At 52.7% G+C, this 18119-nt stretch overlaps 2 protein-coding genes across 2 annotated transcripts; both read left to right on the plus strand.

The window, feature by feature from the left end:
* Window positions 1–3728: 3728 nt before the first annotated feature.
* Window positions 3729–5544, plus strand: NECHADRAFT_92436 (uncharacterized protein; the record flags this gene model as incomplete). Its single annotated transcript, XM_003051458.1, has 2 exons — window positions 3729–3753; window positions 3989–5544. The coding sequence occupies 2 exons, from the start codon at window positions 3729–3731 to the stop codon at window positions 5542–5544; spliced, it is 1581 nt and encodes a 526-aa protein (XP_003051504.1).
* A 4846-nt stretch (window positions 5545–10390) lies between these two features.
* On the plus strand, window positions 10391–12827 carry NECHADRAFT_103977 (uncharacterized protein). The gene is made up of 6 exons (XM_003051459.1): window positions 10391–10582; window positions 10716–10891; window positions 10954–11304; window positions 11360–11798; window positions 12151–12320; window positions 12370–12827. The coding sequence occupies exons 1-6, from the start codon at window positions 10509–10511 to the stop codon at window positions 12393–12395; spliced, it is 1236 nt and encodes a 411-aa protein (XP_003051505.1). The 5' UTR covers window positions 10391–10508; the 3' UTR covers window positions 12396–12827.
* The last annotated feature ends 5292 nt before the right edge of the window (window positions 12828–18119 follow it).

Raw genomic sequence — 18119 nt, forward strand, 5'->3', positions numbered from 1 at the left:
GTGTGGTAATGACTGAGAGCCGAGTGTAAGTTGAGTGAGCAATACACGGGGCACACATGAAGCTGTTCAACCTGGCATTGGTCAATCTATCACATTCTCGGAATACCGAATCTTCGCTGATCACCATAATTTTTCCGTCCTGTACGCAACTAGTGCCCCTATTCTGTCCCTGTATCCATTGTGATGCAGATCAACGCGGAATCTAATGAACAGGATGTCCTCCTGACACTTCGCGTTTCCGAACCCGTACCTAGAGGCATACTTTAATCGCAGAGTAGAGACATTTAAACATCACGGCCAGATCTGTAAAACATTTTTGTAGACTTGAAATCACGGGGGTTGTGCTCAGGCTCAACATCAAGCCAAGGAACTGGGAGATCCTTCTCCACGGCCCGTACAGTATAGCACTCGAGCCGACAACTCCAGCTGCCATCTACGCCCGGCCGATTGCGACGAGAGAAAAGAGACCATTCGTTGTCTCTCTCTCCAGCTTTCTCTCACCTGGTTCCATCCGTCTCCTCCTCCCCAGCTGCGTTGGCCCAACTTTGCAGCATGCAGCATCAACACCACCGCTTGTCTCGTGTCACACTTTCTTCCTCTGTGGGCCTCAGTCGGAGTGTTTCTAGCCCCTTTGAGGTGCGTGGGCTCTATCTGCCCTGCAGGCTATTTGGGATGTTCCCCCTTTCTTCTACCCAGGCTCTACCCATTCCCTCCTTTCAAGCTCTAGCATCTGGCATTTCTTGCTTTTGGCACCTGTGACTTTGATGATTCCATGAGTTTTCCTAAGCCACAATTGCAACGATTTTTCTAAATCATCACCCACTTCTTTGCCGAGCATGAGTAGGTGTTTGCTATATCCGAAGCAAGTCGTGATCCACCCCTGATCAAGCAACCAAGTAGTGCCGATGAATCCCATAACACCTGATCGCCGATATACGCCATTGAATCAACTATTTAGTCATTTAATTAGCCCTGTTACTCAACAGGTTCCCATCCATGAGCTTGGTGACAACCGCACATGACGGCATCACAGGAGGTTTAGGGTAGGCGAGCGCGAGTGTATTCGGAGCAATGCCATCATGAATCATATCGAAACATGTTGCGAAGTAAATGACTATAGACTAGACGTGTAACTGGAGCGGGGATAAAAGTCAAGGTTCTAGAAGTTTTATAGCCCATAGCCCTATTACGACTTGTAGGTGGAGTGTAAGACACTTGCTACTCGTTAGTAGCGTACAAGTATTCATACCTCCAGCGATGAAGCAATTCTCGCAAAGGTGTTCAAACTTGGACAAAATCACTTCAAATCAGGCACGAAAACAAAGGAGCACGATTTAAAATCCACAAGTTGGAAACCAATTCCATTTTCCCTACGGCCAGGAGAGATCTGCCTAGGTAGACCACCTTAACGCCCTGCTTTGAACACCCATCCCCATGTCTCTCGCATATCGCAATGTCAACCCAACCATCACAAACTCCAAAGGACCATATTAAAGTCAAGTAGGCGGCTACGCTTCTCCGACCATCAGTACGCCTGTTCACAGCTCTCTTGAGATACCTACTTACGTCCTTGACCTAGCGTCTTTGTATGAGAGTTCCAGATCGAAGCCTGAGTCCTTGGAATCTGCAGATCTTCTGATGGTCCGCAAGAGACTCCTCTGTGTATTGTAATCGCCACCTGGACCGTATTTTCCCGTCAGGCCGCTCGGGGTGATGCAGGCAACTGTCGCAGAATGACAGGTTTTCGAATCTCCGGGTCTTCTTGTTGAACCACGGAACTCGAGAGGCAGCCGCAAATGCCGCTGACCTGGCGCCCTCGGCAACGAAGCCGCGATCGAGACCCAATAGCACGAGTCGGTTCCGGCAACGAAGGAACTCATGATAAACCATGTCTTTGTAGCTTCCATGAACTCGGATGCCGGCAACTCTGGCAGCGTCGAAGTCAACCAGTACGAGGGGTTCAGTAATCGTCTCGTATGGTGCATAGATGCCTGGAAGAGCCGTCATATGGGGAAGTGTGCGCAGTGTAGAGATGTCCAAGTTGAAAGTAGAGGCGGCCGTGTTGAGTGGCAGCGGGTGATAGAATCTATTCAACGACAAGCACTTGAAACAGACTCGCTTGCAAGTGACGAGGTAGAGGTAGCCGCCCTGGCCACTACAGCAGTCGCACTTGGATGTGCAGAGTTTCTCGTAAAGAGTCGCGCATGTTATCCAGCGGCCAGTTCCAATAGCAAGGATGCCTCTCAATGCATTTCGCGCATGTGCGGACACGGCCCTGAATTGGGGGAGGTGGTCGACCAACTCGGTGGCTCTTCTGTTGGTGAGTCTAAAGTCGATCAAGCTTCGGATGTCGAGATGCGTGAGGGTCAGATGGATAAGCTCGGTTGGAAGGCGCTCCAGCAAGCCGACCGTAGCTTCAGGAGGACGGCGCCTGCGGGTATATCTTGGAAAGGGCGGAAGATTCTCATCAAGAGTAGAGACGGGGCCTTTGTCATAGGAGAGAAAGCGGTAACGATGGACCGAGAACTGTTGACCCATGGCTTCTGGTTAGGCCTGTGGGAGGACGAGAGGTTTTGGGCAGGACGGCGAGAGAATGCTGGGACGAGGGTGAACGATTCTTGAAGTAAAGTTGAGAAGAGATAATCTTGACGTGAGAACCTGGTGTGGTCTTGGTCTTCTCTCCATTTCTATGCCAGGCCGTTCAATTGAACACCTGAGCTAGATTCACGTGACACAATCGGGTGTCCGCATATTCCCCTACCAAGATGCAGCCACCTTCAAACGGCTTCTATCTATGACTATAATTGACAGCTCAATTGAAGTTGCAAACCAGAAAAGACTTGATGTGCACATAGGCACAGGTGTTGCAAACGTGAAGCTATCCATGTCGACTTGTGAACCCTGGATTTATGCAACAGACTCACCCAATTAGAACTCACCAAACAGCGACGCTTGTCTGTGATAGTGGAGGTCCGCTACCTAAAAGCGGCGTGGCTTCAGGTACCTTGCACATCATGGCCTCCACTCCATCACTCCATCACCTCGATCCATCCACTCATCAACCATCAATCAATCAAGAGCTCCATCCTTGACTCGCTCGTCTCCGCTGCGACTCTGTTGGTTGCTCGCTTGCCTTACCTTTGCTGTCTCCTCCCAACCCAACCCCGCGGCTGCTCCCGCGTGGACCGACTTGACCGACCGCCACAGAACGACCGAGCGAACTTGAGAGCTCCCCCCTCCCTCCCATCTCATCCATCCACTCAATGCTGTTGTTCGATTGAGCTTCTGGCATCACTTTGAGTCTGTTTGGAGTCGTTGGACGGCCGTTTCCCTTGTCCTTTCTGCAGACATAGTCTCTGTATCTTTACCTGTCGAATACTGCTATCTACACCGTCTTATCGCTGCCCCATCACTTCACGGGCTGCTGCACGGCGTGCTCCAACCTGACCTCTTCCCCCGCTTGACTCTCTCCCTCCCACGCATCAATCAACGAACGAGCTCTGTCTGGCGCACCTTGAGGCCCTCTACACGTCCAAGCCTCCCTCCCCATAGCTCCAGCTCCTGACGAGTATTCTCCGACCACTGTGTGTCTCGCTGTGTCTCGTGGTACCTTGGCTTGGCCGTGGCCCCGTCCCTCACTCACGCCAACGTCGTTCATTGTGCTTGCTTAGCATCTGCTGCTGCGGTACCTTACATCGTTAGCAGCGCCACTACTTCCATCCGCAGCCATGTTTGGCAACTTCGCCTCCTTTGGTAAGCATTGAATAGCTTCCTCTTGCTCATTGACCTTTTCTCCTTTGACATTTGCCCAATTCTTGCGATTTTCACCTCGCCACGATTCTTTTGAACTCACCATGCCCCCAAAACACCGCATTCCCCCCTCACTTCACCTCCACCAAGCTTCGCCCTGTTTTGTCGGCTGCCCCTCCCCCACACTTTCTTTACCTTGTGCCTCCACCTTGATAGACCCTGGCTAAACTCGTGTCAGCCGGTATCCCGTCAAAGAATAAGATAGATCCAAAGGACGTTCCACCTCCTACGCCCGTCACTCTTCCTCGCTTCCAGCCCTTCGCCCACGATGACGACCCCATCGATGCCGCCTCGGCTCTCTCTTCCCTGATTCAGAACACGAGTCGAACAACTGCCGCTCTCGGCGCCCATGGTTTTTCTGCCATTGGTCTTAACCTGAACCTCGATGCGAAACCTGCCGACCTGGTCCCTGACCCTTCATATATCCCCGATTTTGATGAGTGGGATAGACTCTCTCTCGATGGGGCTCGAGACAAGAATGCATCTACTCGCAGGCCCATCAGGAACGGCAACCTCTCTCCTGGGTGTCAGGTTTATCTTGAGCGCAAAAAGGAGCTGTCGAGCATCAACGAAGATGCTTTTCGAACTGTGCGAAGACTACCTACACCCAAGGGAAAGCAGCAGGCTCGCCTAGGAAATGCATACGAGTTCTTCCGCTGTCTTGAAGCCTTCACCTCCTTTTGGGATGACCCTACCCAGCCTCCGGCACTGCCCCCATCTCCTGAAGCCTCCCCAGAAGTCACTGACGGAGCGGCGAGCTCGGATGATGCGAAACAAGTGACCCCCAAGGAGGATGCCGGGCCCTCCTATTACCGGACCAGTTCTGGCTCTAGTATGCCCCCTGACTACCGCAACAACCTTATGACGGCATTCATCAAGCTTGTCGCCTATGACTTTGGCTGCAATGTGTCGCCATCGCGCACCGAGCCACGTCTTCACCTGAGCTCGCCTGAAGGAACACCTTCTCGCAAGACCTACTGCCCCTCTGGCTGTCTCTTTGTGTTCCAGAGCCCAACCACTCGTGAAGCTGCCCGTGCAGGTGTTGTTCATGGACCAGTAGCCAGTGTCAGTGCTAGAGGGACCACCGACTTTACCGTGCCGGACCCCGAAACCGCACAGTCTCTGGACCTTGCGCGAGAAATCGTGGCGGCGCTCATCACGGCGCAACACCGCGCACGCGAGGGCAAAACGGAGAAGCGGTTTGGAGATGGACAATGGTGGACGACTGAAAAGCGCTGGGGAGGTGGTCCCGGAGGACCCATTGGACGTGAGATCGAGAAGGACTCGGTTCAGGGTGACAAAGACGTCAAACCCAGTGATGAGAATGGCTTGCCCGTGTCCAAGAAGCCCCGCAAGAACATGAGTATCTATGACAACTATCGCATGGTGCGACCTCCATCTTCGACCTGGGATAAGAAGGCCCAGTACGAGGCTATTGGTCGACGACAGGGCGCAGACTACGACGACATCTTTGTGGTCAGCTCACTGTTTCACCACGTCTCTATCCTTCGAGTGAGGGTACCCAACCGCCTGCTTGAGGCTCTGGAGGGAGCTCGCGAGCTAGACCCGTCCAAGCGCAGCTGGGGTAAGGTGGAGGCGTGGAGGAGCCCTTGGTACGACCTGTTTGATATCAAGCAACGGCTGGAAGCTCTGAAGCTAGTGTGGGGGATGATGGCTTATCAGATGAGAAAGGAAACCGGATCTGATGAGGATGTCAGTATGACGAATGCTTGAAACCTGTCAGGCTACATTTCGAGTTGGATGTGAGCCATTTGTTCTACACCATTTTGGAGGGCGTCTGTTTACTACTTGAAGCCCAGCATGAGAAGACGAGAAAACACAGCACGGCGAAAAAGACTCTTGGGGTATATTTAGTCTACCTGTACGAAACTACTTATTATCGATACGAATCAAGATCAGCAAGTCCATGTCAGAATTGATACACTATCTAAGAATCGTGATGACAAGACGAGTTATGATGGAGTCAGCACACTGGACCAATAATGACGAAGTAGCATATCATCCCCAGACCGGACGGGACTGAGCCGTGTGTCCCTTGCAGCGTTCGGCACGTCATCAGACACTTGGACAAAAGGGGGCATGTGTGCTTCTAGATGCGTGTCTTAGTGTTGATCAAGTTGGGTCCAAGTACATGACACCGCAGCACGGGTTCCGGGGACCACAGCCGCGGGTCATCAGGAAGCCGGGAACTAAGGGAAACGGGGACTTGGGAACAGAAGACGATGCAAGGCGTGGGATTGGCGGTCAAACTGGACAGCCACTCTGGCCACGAGGATTGGATGGCATGATGTGACGATTCTGCAGGGAGACTGCAGAGAGATGAGACACTCGGAGACGCTGAGAGGAGGACAAGATATTTGACGCAATGCCGGTCAGGTCCGGTTCAGCATGCCACGGGGGCGGATCTTGACTCAGATGGGGACGTGGAGGAGATAAAGAGCCTCAGGGATGACACGATGCGTTGAGAACTTGGCTCCCGCAGCGTGCCAGATTGGCGGGTAAGGCGGGCCACAGGGGGGGTGGTCGAGGACCTACATGTACATGAGAACAGCCCGCCTCATAGGGTGTGTGCATGGCCTCAAAGCTGAGGTCAGGTCGCGAATCTGGGGGTGGTTGCGGCTGGTGCTGGTGTTGGTGTTGTTCTGTTGGTGGGCACGCGTGGCTGCATTGGTGCCGGTGCAGGGCTACCTTATTCAGGATGGAGGCCCGCGTGGCATTGGGTACGGAGGAGGTTTCTAGTTTGGTGCTAGATTCGAGGACGCGTTGGTATGTGCTTGAGAGTCTTGGCTTTGAGGGAGCCCGGAGATGAGACGGGGAAGTAAGAGATGAAGGGTGAGTATCTGAGTTTGATATGATATGTGAAGATGTTGGTGGAGATTTGGGATATGTGACTTAGATAGAGAGAGACAGTGAGTGAGTGTGTGTATACGTGGCTCAGTATTATCTGGGGAAGGCACTTACATGTCCAACTCTGTTCCCAGCATCCTGGATGACAGTCGACTGCTTCATCCATTTTCGGCCCTCAAGGTCCCAAGGGCACGGTTCCGAGTAACCCAACCTCATCAACAATGGGAAAAGCGCTCCCTCCAAGTTCGGCCCCAGAATATCGAAAACGGTCACAAGCCACACAGCCACACTTGCTTTGGGACATGGCCCGAGCTTCCTTCCGCTGGATCAAGCCACGGGAAAGCCCCACGCATGGCCCTAGCTCCTCCACCACCCCGCTTTTCGCCGGCGGCTGAGTCTCACTCTAGAGCTCCCCATTGGCTGAAGACCATGTCGTAGAGCCCTATTCAGCTCTCGGCTTGCCCGTCGTGCTAACCTATTCGGGGTGATCTTCGTGCCGTGAGCGGGGAGGCTATCGGAAAATTTCAGCCATCTTCTGCATCTTTTTTATCTTTCAGAGTCGTAACAGTCAAACGTGAACGCCAACGCCGCTACCCTTGACCTGGAGGTTTTTGATACGTATCCCCTGCTGGGCGCGCAATTCCGGCCGTGCTTTTCGCTTCAGACTTTTTTCCTTCCGTCCTCGGGTCTGTCATCGTTGGCTAGAGAAGCGAGGGCTTCGGAGATGGCGCAAGATGACCGAACGTTCTTGATCTATCCACGTGTTAATGCTTGTCAAGAAGCCAAGAGTTGCTGCGGAATTCGCAATTTGCAAATTTAGAATACATCTCCGTCCTGGCAGAAGCTTGCGCCCCAGAGGAAGATGCGATATTAGCTACATACGTGTTTACTGTCTGGTGTTGTTGCTCATCAAGCACGCTTGCATCACTACTCCAGCAAAAAAACCTACCCTGGTCCACAAGCTGCATCGGGATCGCCGTTGCGCCGGCTAGGGCAGCGGCGCCGGAAGCTTGCAGACTCAGCCTGACAGGGGTTTGAATGTTGTAGACGCGCAAGACAAGAAAAGAGTCCGTCTCAGGCACGAAGAAGACATACTACGTAGTAATTCAGCGGTTACGGATTGGATCTGCATGCTTGAGGGCTACGACATACTAGGGGCAGGGATGGGTGAAGTTGACGTCTTATCCAGGTGAACAGGGGGGGAAGCAGATGTCTGTCAACCGAGATGGCTTTTCCATGTTGCACTGCATCTTCATAGGTCGTCATGAGATGACGGTCATTTCCAGACAGGCCCCCAGGCCCCTTCCCTTCGAGTTACCGGCGTACCGGGTGGGTGTGCGGGTCGTGAAGGGGGTGTAGGGCAATAGGACGGTGATGCAAATCTTCTTCCTGAAGCATCATGATACGAATGAGTTGCCCCCCGGGATCACGATGCAGATGCAGCTCTATGGCAACTGTTGGCAGTGCCGTTCGGGTCTCCCGTGCTGTAGATGAATTGGGAATGTCGTCCGCTGCTGCTGGGATTACATTCTGCAACATTCGCGAGCAATTGAAGTAAGGCAGCAGAATAAAATCTCTGCGAGTCGGTGAAAATGGGGGTGTTGAGGTTCCAACGGCGAGGACAAAGCCACTACGGGGGGCATTGTCTCTGCCACTGTCAAGAGATCAAGATTTCTCTCCCTAGGGCGGTCTCGGCTGTGTGGAGTTTTGAGAACTTGGCGCCATGTACCAGACGGACACGGAGGTTTGAGACGACGGTCGCAACACCGGCAATTGGGTTTAACAAAAAGCAAGCAAGAGCCGCAATCTCATCTCAACGGATGCTACGTTGGGGGAGGAGCGTGTATATGTCCTGAAATGGGAATCTCGTAGTTGTAGATCGGTAGAGCTGAGACCGACCCTGTCTATAACGGCAGCCAAATAAGGAACCATTCAGATTGAGACGAGATTTGACGTTGTACCTGAATTTGACGTGTAAAAAGCAACAATAACAGGCACGACAAAGAACACGAGTCGAGTGCATGTGAGTGAGTGAATGTGTGCACGAGTCTTGCTTGTCTGCAAGAGAAGAATACGGATTGGATTGGATTACATGGGCCAAGAACTAGAATCACGTCACGCAACCGTCTCATCCGCGCTTGGCCGACGACAGCGAACAGACTTGAGCATCACGGCCGGGGCCCAGTCGGTCGGGTCGGATGGTCTTGCGTCAATAAGAGTTGGAACTCTTTAGATGGAGGCCTATCCCTGCACAGCCTGGAGACGAGCGCTGAACCGTAACGGAGACCGTTTAGGGCTGTGCCGGTTTCCCAGATTAGATGGGGTTGCTCGGGACGAGACGAGACGAGAACGAGTAGGTTTATCGCCCAAGTTACGTGCTGTAGTTTAGCTGCTTGTAGGTATTGTCCACCGCCACCGTCACCGTTCTTTTTACTGCTGCTGCTGTGCTCCATCAGCTGGCGGGGAGGGGGGCGCTTCCCAGCGATGGGGAGCCGGCCGTATTTCCCCTTTGGGTCTCGGCTGGCGCTTGAACTGTGCCTCCATTGCCAAGCTGTCAAACCCGGCGGAGGGCAGGGCAGGGAAAGAGAAAGAGAGGACTTCATGTATGTTGTTTGATTGTGGAATATATTGGATCTAAAAAGGGCATCGAGATCCTTCTCTTTTTTCTTTCTTTCTTGTCATTCTTCAGCAGCTTCTCACAGCTTCACTTTACAAGACTCGACGCACTGGTTGCAGGGTCTCTCTCCTCACATAATCAAGCAATTCGCCTCTGGTCATCATTACACACACACCCAAAAAAGAGACCGAAACAGCAAAAAAATCCACCAGAAAGTTCCATCTCTCGGGATACGGCATTTCTCAGCATCAAGAACTGAACATTGTTTCGTCTCAGTCTTTCACAAGATATCTTCTGCCAGAGTTACAGCATCTCTTACAAAACCGAGGCCAGCCTGAGATAAACCTTACCTACCTCTTAGACGCCCGTCAGACTTTGGCCGGATAATCAGGTCGACGCCTAATCTGCAACCACACACCCCCCCTTCCCCGTCTCCCCTCATCACTCATCCACCTATCCTCATATCCCATCCCCCCTGGCTTATTCACTTTTCTACTCTCTGTTTACTACAACTCACTTCTTGGCTTTGGACACTGCTTCTGCTCTTAAACATTCTGGACCCTCCTCGATCTCTTCCTCGTCTTTTCTCATCCATCCATCAAACCGTCTCGTCTCCCCCGCCTTCAGCTTCAAAGGACGGCCGTGCACCACACCTAGCAGCCAGTGTCTTCGATAGCTCTAGCTGCCTCGAGCAAAGTCTCCATACCTACGCCGAACCCTTGGTCTTTGGACCCTTCTTGACACGCCTCGGCTCGTCTTCTCTGGCTGCTGCAACTGCAACTGCAACTGCCCCGCAAGCATCCATCAGCAGCGTCAAGTCGCATCACGTACGCACGCACGCACCCGCTGCTCACGGGGTTCCACGCGCGTGCCCACCCCCCCAGCCAAAGCCCAGCCCAGAACCAGCCAAGGGTACCTCACCACCACGCCAAGATCCGGTCCCAGGCCAAGTACCACGCCTTTTGCCGTTTCCCGTCCTCTTGGCGCCTGTCCTGTCCTGTCTAGGTACAGCACGGTAGGCTGAGCTTGCCAGGACCCCGTCCTTCGTCCTCGACGGCACGGCACTCTTTTCTCAACCTCCACCAAACCCGAACCCGACCGAGTCTGAGCCTGACAATCGACCGACCGACAAACCGCGCCGTGATAACCGCCCTCGACAGCTTTAACCCTCAATCGCATTTCTCCTCCAGCTTAAGCAATCTACAGCCCCGACATGTCGGGATACCCGGGCTACAACTCTGGCCGATACGGCCCGCCGCAGCCTCAATACCAGGGCAATTATTACCCGTGCGACTCTCCATTTCCCATCTCTGACGCTGCCCAAAAAATGCCCCCATCCCCCGCATTCTCACCTGCCGATCATGATGCTTCTTCCCGTCTCTGTTGCAAACATTGCCCGCTAACTAAGCTTCCTCGATAGACAGCAACCATCCTACGGCGGATATCCTCAAGGCCAGCCTTCTCCCCAGCCGCCCTACGGCTATCACCAACAACCGCCTCCCCAGCAACAATACTACCAGCAACCCCCTCCTCAGCAGCCTCAGTATGGCCAGTATCAGCAGCACCCACCTCAGCCCAACTACCAAACACGACCTGGTACGTCTTTCATTCCCCCAATGTCCGACTACGACTCGATTAGATTGTTAACAAGTCTTTAGGCGGTAGCGGCGGCCCTCCTCCTCCTCCCTCAGCACCTCAGCAGTTCGGCCACGGCGCCCCCAACAGCTATGCCTTCAGATATTCCAACTGCACCGGCAGGAGAAAAGCCCTGTTGATCGGAATCAACTACTTTGGCCAGCGCGGCCAGCTGCGTGGCTGTATCAATGACGTCCGCAACATGACTGCTTACCTTTCCGAGCATTTTGGCTACAAGCGGGAGGACATGGTGATCCTTACAGATGATCAGCAGAACCCCATGAGCCAGCCAACCAAACAAAACATCTTGCGCGCCATGCACTGGCTAGTCAAGGACGCCCGACCTAACGATTCCTTGTTCTTCCACTACTCAGGTATGTCTCTCTATGGCGGCTGAGGCCCTCCACACTTGCTGACAGTCAATCGCAGGTCATGGTGGACAGACAAAGGATCTCGACGGCGACGAAGACGATGGTTACGATGAGGTCATTTACCCCGTCGACTTCCGACAGACGGGCCACATTACCGACGACGAGATGCACCGCATCATGGTTCGTCCCCTCCAGTCCGGTGTTCGCTTGACAGCCATCTTCGACTCGTGCCACTCCGGTACCGCCCTCGACCTTCCCTACATTTACTCGACACAGGGCATCCTCAAGGAGCCCAACCTGGCCAAGGAAGCCGGTCAGGGCCTCCTGGGTGTCATCTCCTCGTACAGCCAAGGCGACTTGGGCGGCGTCGCCAGCAACATTTTTGGCTTCATCAAGAAGGCCGCCAACGGCGACGATGCCCGAGACCGCGCCCTCCGGACAAAGACGTCTCCGGCAGACGTTGTCATGTGGTCTGGCAGCAAGGACGATCAGACTTCGTGGGTGCTCCCTTTTCCTCAATCATACCCTACTTACCAGATGATCCCGGCTTGATCATCTGTCCTATGTTGATGGTTTTATTTTCACTCTTGTTGTTTCTGGGACAGGTTTCCCGGTTATTCATGTCAGCGATGGCGCAAGGCGTTTTCAGACTGGACTTTGATGTACTTAGCTTTTAATGATTTTCATATTCTTATTCTCGGGCACGCCCCAGATGTCAAGTACAGCCTCCTTGCGAGTCTGTAATTTGGCATCTGGGGCGATGGGCTACGTTGGGTCGGCAGGATCTTGGGGATTTCTTTTTACCCTCATTTCATGCCAGCAGCAGCAAATTGCTAACCATACTTACAGTGCCGATGCTACTATCGCTTCTCAGGCCACCGGAGCCATGTCGTGGGCCTTTGTTACGGCGCTTAAGAAGAACCCTCAGCAGAGCTACGTTCAGCTTCTCAACAGCATCCGCGACGAGCTCTCAACACGCTACACTCAGAAGCCTCAGCTGTCTTGCAGTCACCCTCTCGGTATGTCTGACTCAAAATTCTCCTCAGTTCATGTGCTAACTTGACCCAGACACGAACCTGCTGTTCGTCATGTAATGAGTAGGGAGTTTCCCTACCTAGGAGCATCTCAATGTATCGCAGCCCTAAGCTAGGAGTAACCATGAGCCATAAGAATCCTATATACTCTTACCTGACTCTTTTTTTCCTAATTCCGAGGGGCTAAAAAGAGCCTAAGGGTTCATCATCCTTATCAATGCATGGTGTTTTTAACAATGGAGGGGATTGATTGACTGGTTGGACAAAGGCTGACTGAGCGACGTCTTGGAATATGAGGCCGGCGGGGTTTTTATAACGATGGGCGGCTGTTTGTAAAGCTTGGGTGTTTTTTGTTAGTTGTGTTTTTTTTTTGATGACTTGTTTTGATGTGTTTCTCAAGATGGGTGTCGTCTTGTGGGCTCATGTTTATATGGTTCGGTTCTCGTACAGCGATGGATGAAAAGAAAAAAAGACTCCAACATTTTTTGAATGAATGAATAAAAATTGATAATTCATTCATCTTGTGTCTGTGTCTGTGTCTCTTGATGCTTTAACTCGCTTTGTCTCCAAACAGTCCCAGGTTGGTATCCATAACAACACCCGTACCCAAACCGCCCAAAATCCATTCCATTCCCTATCAAGGACTCGCTCGAAAGAAAGAAAGAAACAAACTAATAAGACAAGAATCCCTCCTATTCCACCTTGAAACACCCTCAACCATGCAATGCAATACAGTTTCGCTTTTCCTCCTGCCATTTTATGACAGGATATATGTAATCGTGTCTTTACGCCTCGGCCCTGACAACCTTGAGTTGACGGGATCGCTTCACCTTGCGCTGCTCCTCCTTGGCGGCTACGAGCTTCTTTCGGACAGTCTCCTGCTTGGCCCAATCCTTCGCTGCCAACCGGGCGCGAGCAATGAAGCGTGCCATGACGAGGAATGTTTTGAGAGTTGGTTTGGTGGTTGATGTAGAAGAAGTGGCGTGGCTCGGCAGGGAGAGAGCCTTCTTGTTGCCGAGGAGGTTGACCCGGATATCCTCGAGTTCTCGAAGTTGAGCTTTGTTGCTGGGAGAGAGTTAGCAAAAGTACAGAGTTAAAGGGGAAGGGTAAAAGAAAAACGTACCAAGCGTTGGCAATGTCTAGCTGTAATTGGATGAACTTCTTCGCATACGCAGCATCAGCTCGTAGAGAAGCCTCTCGCTTGAAACGGGCCTGCATCCACTCCATCTGCATCACGACGCCTCGCAGCTCCTTCTTGTGACGCTCCTCTGCGCTCTCGGCCGCTCGGATCACCGTCTCCAGAGCATGGTCTGCCCCGTCGATAGTCTCCTGAGTCTTGAGGTCCGCCGAGCGTCGTCGCTCCGAAGCCTCAGCCTTGGCGGCGACGGCTGTGGCCTTGATGCGCTCGAGGTCCTTCTGCAGCTTCTCGGCGCTCATGCGGAAGGCGGCTCGTTCGCTGCGCGCTCGTTCAAGCTTGCGGCGGAGTGAGGCCTCTGAGGCGCTGAGGCTGTCGATGAGCTCCTGTTGTTGGAGGACGTCGTGCTCCAGGTTCTCCATTTCCGCCTTGATCTTTCGTACCTGTCGATCTTGCTTGTTCAACATGGTGTCCGTCTGTTGTACCGCCGCGGTATTGCGTTCTCGCTCCACCTTGCTGATTTGATGCTTCAGCTCAAGGAGAGCTCTCTCATGTTGTGTTGCCACTTCTTGAGCTTGCTGCTCAGCATCTTCAAGGAACTCTTCGAGCACCATCTTCTGGTCCTCAGCATCTGCAAGCTGAAGCTTTAGCTCCTCGAGATCCCGTTCGTGTTGTGCCACCGTATCGGAAAGCTGGCGTTTCAGTTGGTTGAGAGCTCGCTCGCGTTGCGTCGCTATCTCTCGAGCCTGGTGTCCGGCCTCGTCGAGATCTATTTCGTGTTGTGCCACTGTGTCCGCAAGTTGATGTTTTAGCTCATTGAGAGCCCGGCGGTGTTGTGTTGCTGCCTCTTGGGCCTGATGCTCAGCGTCCTCGAGGAACTTCTCAAGCTCCGACTTCTGCTCCTCGCTGTCTGCAAGCTGGTGCTTTAGTTCAAGGAGAGCTCGCTTGTGCTGGGTCGCGATCTCTTGAGCCTGTTGTTGTCCGGCATCCTTGAGAAGCTTTTCAAGTTCCAACTTCTGCTCCTCGGCATCGGCAAGTTGACGTTTTAGTAGGTCGAGAGCCCGCTTGTGTTGCGTCGCCATCTCTTGAGCTTGTTGCTTTCCAGCATTCTCAAGAAGCTTTTCGAGCTCTAACCTCTGGTCCTCGGTATCCATAAGCTGGCGTTTCAGTTCATCCATAGTTCGTCGGTGCTGTGTCGCTATCTCCTGAGCTTGCTGCTTTCCGGCATCCTTGAGAAGCCCTTCGAGCTCGAGCTTCTGCTCCTCGCTATCTGCAAGCTGGCGCTTCAAATCATCGAGAGCTCGCTTGTGTTGCACTGTCATCTCTTGAGATCGTTGTTGCCCAGCGTCTTTGAGGAGCCTCTCAAGCTCCAACTTCTCCTCCTCAGCATCGGCAAGTTGACGCCTTAGTTGATCGAGAGCCCGCTTGTGTTGTGTTGTCGCCTCCTGAGACCGTTGTTGCCCAGCGTCTCTGAGGAGCTTCTCGAGCTCCAACTTCTGCTCCTCAAGCTCCGACTTCTGCTCTTCAGCATCAGCAAGCTGACGCCTTACTTGGTCGAGAGTCCGCTTGTGCTGTGTTGACATCTCTTGAGTCTGCTGCTTCCCAGCATCCTTGAGGAGCCTTTCAAGCTCCAACTTCTCATCTTCGATATCTGCAAGCTGATGCTTCAACTCAAGGAGGGTTCGCTTGTCTTGCGCCGAGGTATCTCGAGCCTCTCGGGCCTGCTGCCTGGTATCCTCGAGGAACTTCTCCAGCATCGATTTCTGGTCCTCAGCATCTGCGAGCTGATGTTTGAGTTTCTCGAGTTCCAGCTCGTGTCGCGCTAGCATCTCCTTGGTTTGCTTCCTTGAGTCCTTCATCGCTGCCTCGAGCATCTGGTCCTCGGTACCGGCAAGCTGATGCTTCAGTTCTTCAAGATCCAGTTCGTGTTGCGTTATCAACTCATCGACCCGCTTCCTGGAGTCCGACAACGCTGCTTCAAGCTCCAACTTCTGATCCTTGTACTCTGCAAGCTCATGTTCCAGTTCATCAAGATCCATGTCGTGTTGTGCCGCCATCTCCTTGACTTGCTTCCTCGATTCCTTCAGCGCTGCCTCGAGCTCCAACTTTTGGTCCTCGGTATCTGCGAGTTGATGTCTGAGTTCATCGATCTCCAAGTCGCGTTGCGCCACCACATCCTTGGCCTGCTTCTTGGACTCCCTGATCGTTGCTTCGAGCGTCGACTTCTGCTCTTGGAGGTCCTCAAGTTGCCTCTGAAGACGCTGAGACTCTGGGCCGGTAGCCTCCTCGAGGACCTTCTTGAGCATAGACTTTTGCTTCTCAGCATCTGCAAGCTGGTGTCGTAGTTCGTCGAGATCCATCTCGTGTTGCTCCACCATGTCCTCAGCCTGCTTCCTGAAATCCTTCAGCTTTGTTTCGAGCGTAGTCTTCTGTTCTTGAACATCCTCAAGTTGTCTCTGAAGATGCTGCGTCTCCCGATTCGACCGGTCCAGGTTTTCTTTCATGCTCTGCTTTAGACCCTGAATCGTCTCCTTGGCGTCCTTGAGCTCATCCTTTAGCTGATCGTTGTCATGAGCCTTTTCCTCTAGCGCCATCAGTTTGCGCTGAGCGTCCTTCAGCTCATCGCTATGATCAGCCTTGCTCTCTAGCGCTAGCATCTTGCGCTGAGTATCCTTGACCTTCTTCTCTGCTTCGGCCACCTGATCCCTGAGACCCTCCATCTTTTCCTTGAGATCCTCCACTTCATCTTCTCGTTCGGTAAGTAGTCGGTCCTTCTCCTGGATATCGGCTTCCAAATCACCGATGTCATCCTGCAACTTTTCGACCTGGTCACTGTGCTGAGACTTTTCCTCTAGTGCAAGCATCTTGCGCTGGGTATCCTTGGCCTTTTGCTCCGCTTCATCCACCTGGTCCTTGAGGTTCTCTATCTTTTCCTTGAGGTCTTCGACTTCGTCCTCTCTTTCGGTAAGTAATCGGTCCTTTTCCTGGAGGTCGGCTTCTAGGTCTCCGATGTCGTCCTGCAACTTCTCGACCTGGTCGTTGTTTCCTTGTTGTTGGTCAAGCTGACGCTGAAGATCTTCAATGTCTGCTTCACGATCATCTATTAGTTGTCGTAGCTTGTCCATCTCTGCTTGCTGGCTCTGATCGCTGTATTTTCGTTTGGTCTTGTCTTGAAGCTCCAGCATCTGCTGGCGGTAACTCTCGAGGTCCTTCTCGGCAGTCGTCAAATGCTTCTTGTACTTGTGGAGTTCTCTCTGCATCGTGACCTTGTCGACCTTGAGTTCGGTGTTCTCCTTGAGGGCGGCTTCGCTAAAGCCAGGCCCTGCTTTCCGTAGCGCCTCCTCGAGGAAGTGAATCTTGAGCTTCAGACCAAAGTTTTCCTTCTCGATCCTGTCAATGACATTCTCTTGTTCCCGAAGCGACAGCTGGTTGCCGTCTTGGAGAGGGCCCTTATCGCCTCCTCTCCTCCGAGGAATCGCCATTGGTGTTGAGGCAGCGCTGGTGGTGTCGATCTCGGGGATTGTGTTTTCCATATAGGACTGATTGCGCGACCCTGTGTACATGGACGTGTCCCCGCGTGGGACAGCAGTGAGGTCGCCCTCATCGATTCTGTCTAATGAAGGCGTGTTCGGCACGTTGTTGCCATTCTCTTTTCCGAATCGTCGCACGCTGTTTCTCGTGGCCGACTTAAGCAAAGGTGTAAACTCGGCGCCTCCGACACTGGGAGGAAGATTTCTGCGGTCGGCCAAGGGACCTCTCTGACGTGGGGTGCGAAGGTTGATGCCGTTGGAGCGGCCATTGCGAAGTTGTTGGAGGAGGTTGCCCTCCTTGACTGGTGACTGGAAAGACGCCTCTTGTGAAATGTCGGCAAAGTCGGGCTGTCGACTGAGGTAGGTGGCATCCCCAATGTTTGTTCGTGGGGTGTCGAGCGCGCCGCCGCCAAAGTCGGGCATGATGGCGGTAGTTTGTGGACTGCGGTTGAGCTCTAGAAATGCTGCGTAGGATTGAGGCAGATCATGCCAGAGATGATAAGCGGTCGCTCTGTTTAGAGCGTAAACAGTATCGCTTCGCCTCGTTTCGCAGCTGGATTTATTGTTGGTGGTAAAGAAGGATCAAGATACGCTCGTGGGCTGGGCTGGTGCAAGCAAAGAAGATGTGGAGAACGCGCTGGTTTCGAGCCGACCTCTTTAGACCAGGCGCGTTGTTGTTTACTTTGTATCCCTTTTCGGACTAGAACGAAAACAAATCCGGGAGTGGGGTTTGCAGAAAGGTTAATTGGTGTCTGATTGGATACAGTTCGATATGTGGGTCTTGTTTCTCGTCCCAGCCTGAGGACGGTGAAGTTGTAAGAGCTCGAGTTACTTGACAATTGGAGGAGAATTTTATTTTTCATCTCTTGTGAGAGGTAGTTGATCTTAAAGAGACTTTGCTGATGCTATCGCGGCTTAGTTTTCTGCAACTGCAAACCTTATTGACATGGTCGCTATTATATACCTGAAGCTTGGATATACAGTTTAGCTTGTCTTGCTCCTGTGTCACTGCTGCGTAATGCCTGTCAGTGTATGAAGCCTTTCCTGGGTCCTTAGTAAAACTTTATAGCATTTTCTTTAAAAAGAGCACGAGTTTTAGACAAGAATATGTTTCACCGA

This window comes from Fusarium vanettenii (assembly GCF_000151355.1).
Source record: "Fusarium vanettenii 77-13-4 chromosome 4 genomic scaffold NECHAsca_3_chr4_2_0, whole genome shotgun sequence".
In the NCBI taxonomy this organism is placed as follows: domain Eukaryota; kingdom Fungi; phylum Ascomycota; class Sordariomycetes; order Hypocreales; family Nectriaceae; genus Fusarium; species Fusarium vanettenii.

Bases quoted from the DNA above. Each gene is read 5' to 3' on its own strand.
- NECHADRAFT_103977 (XM_003051459.1), top strand. From the start codon at position 10,509: ATGTCGGGATACCCGGGCTACAACTCTGGCCGATACGGCCCGCCGCAG. The intron at 10,583-10,715 runs GTGCGACTCTCC...CTTCCTCGATAG, and splicing joins TACCAGGGCAATTATTACCC to ACAGCAACCATCCTACGGCG. The intron at 12,321-12,369 runs GTATGTCTGACT...AACTTGACCCAG, and splicing joins GTCTTGCAGTCACCCTCTCG to ACACGAACCTGCTGTTCGTC.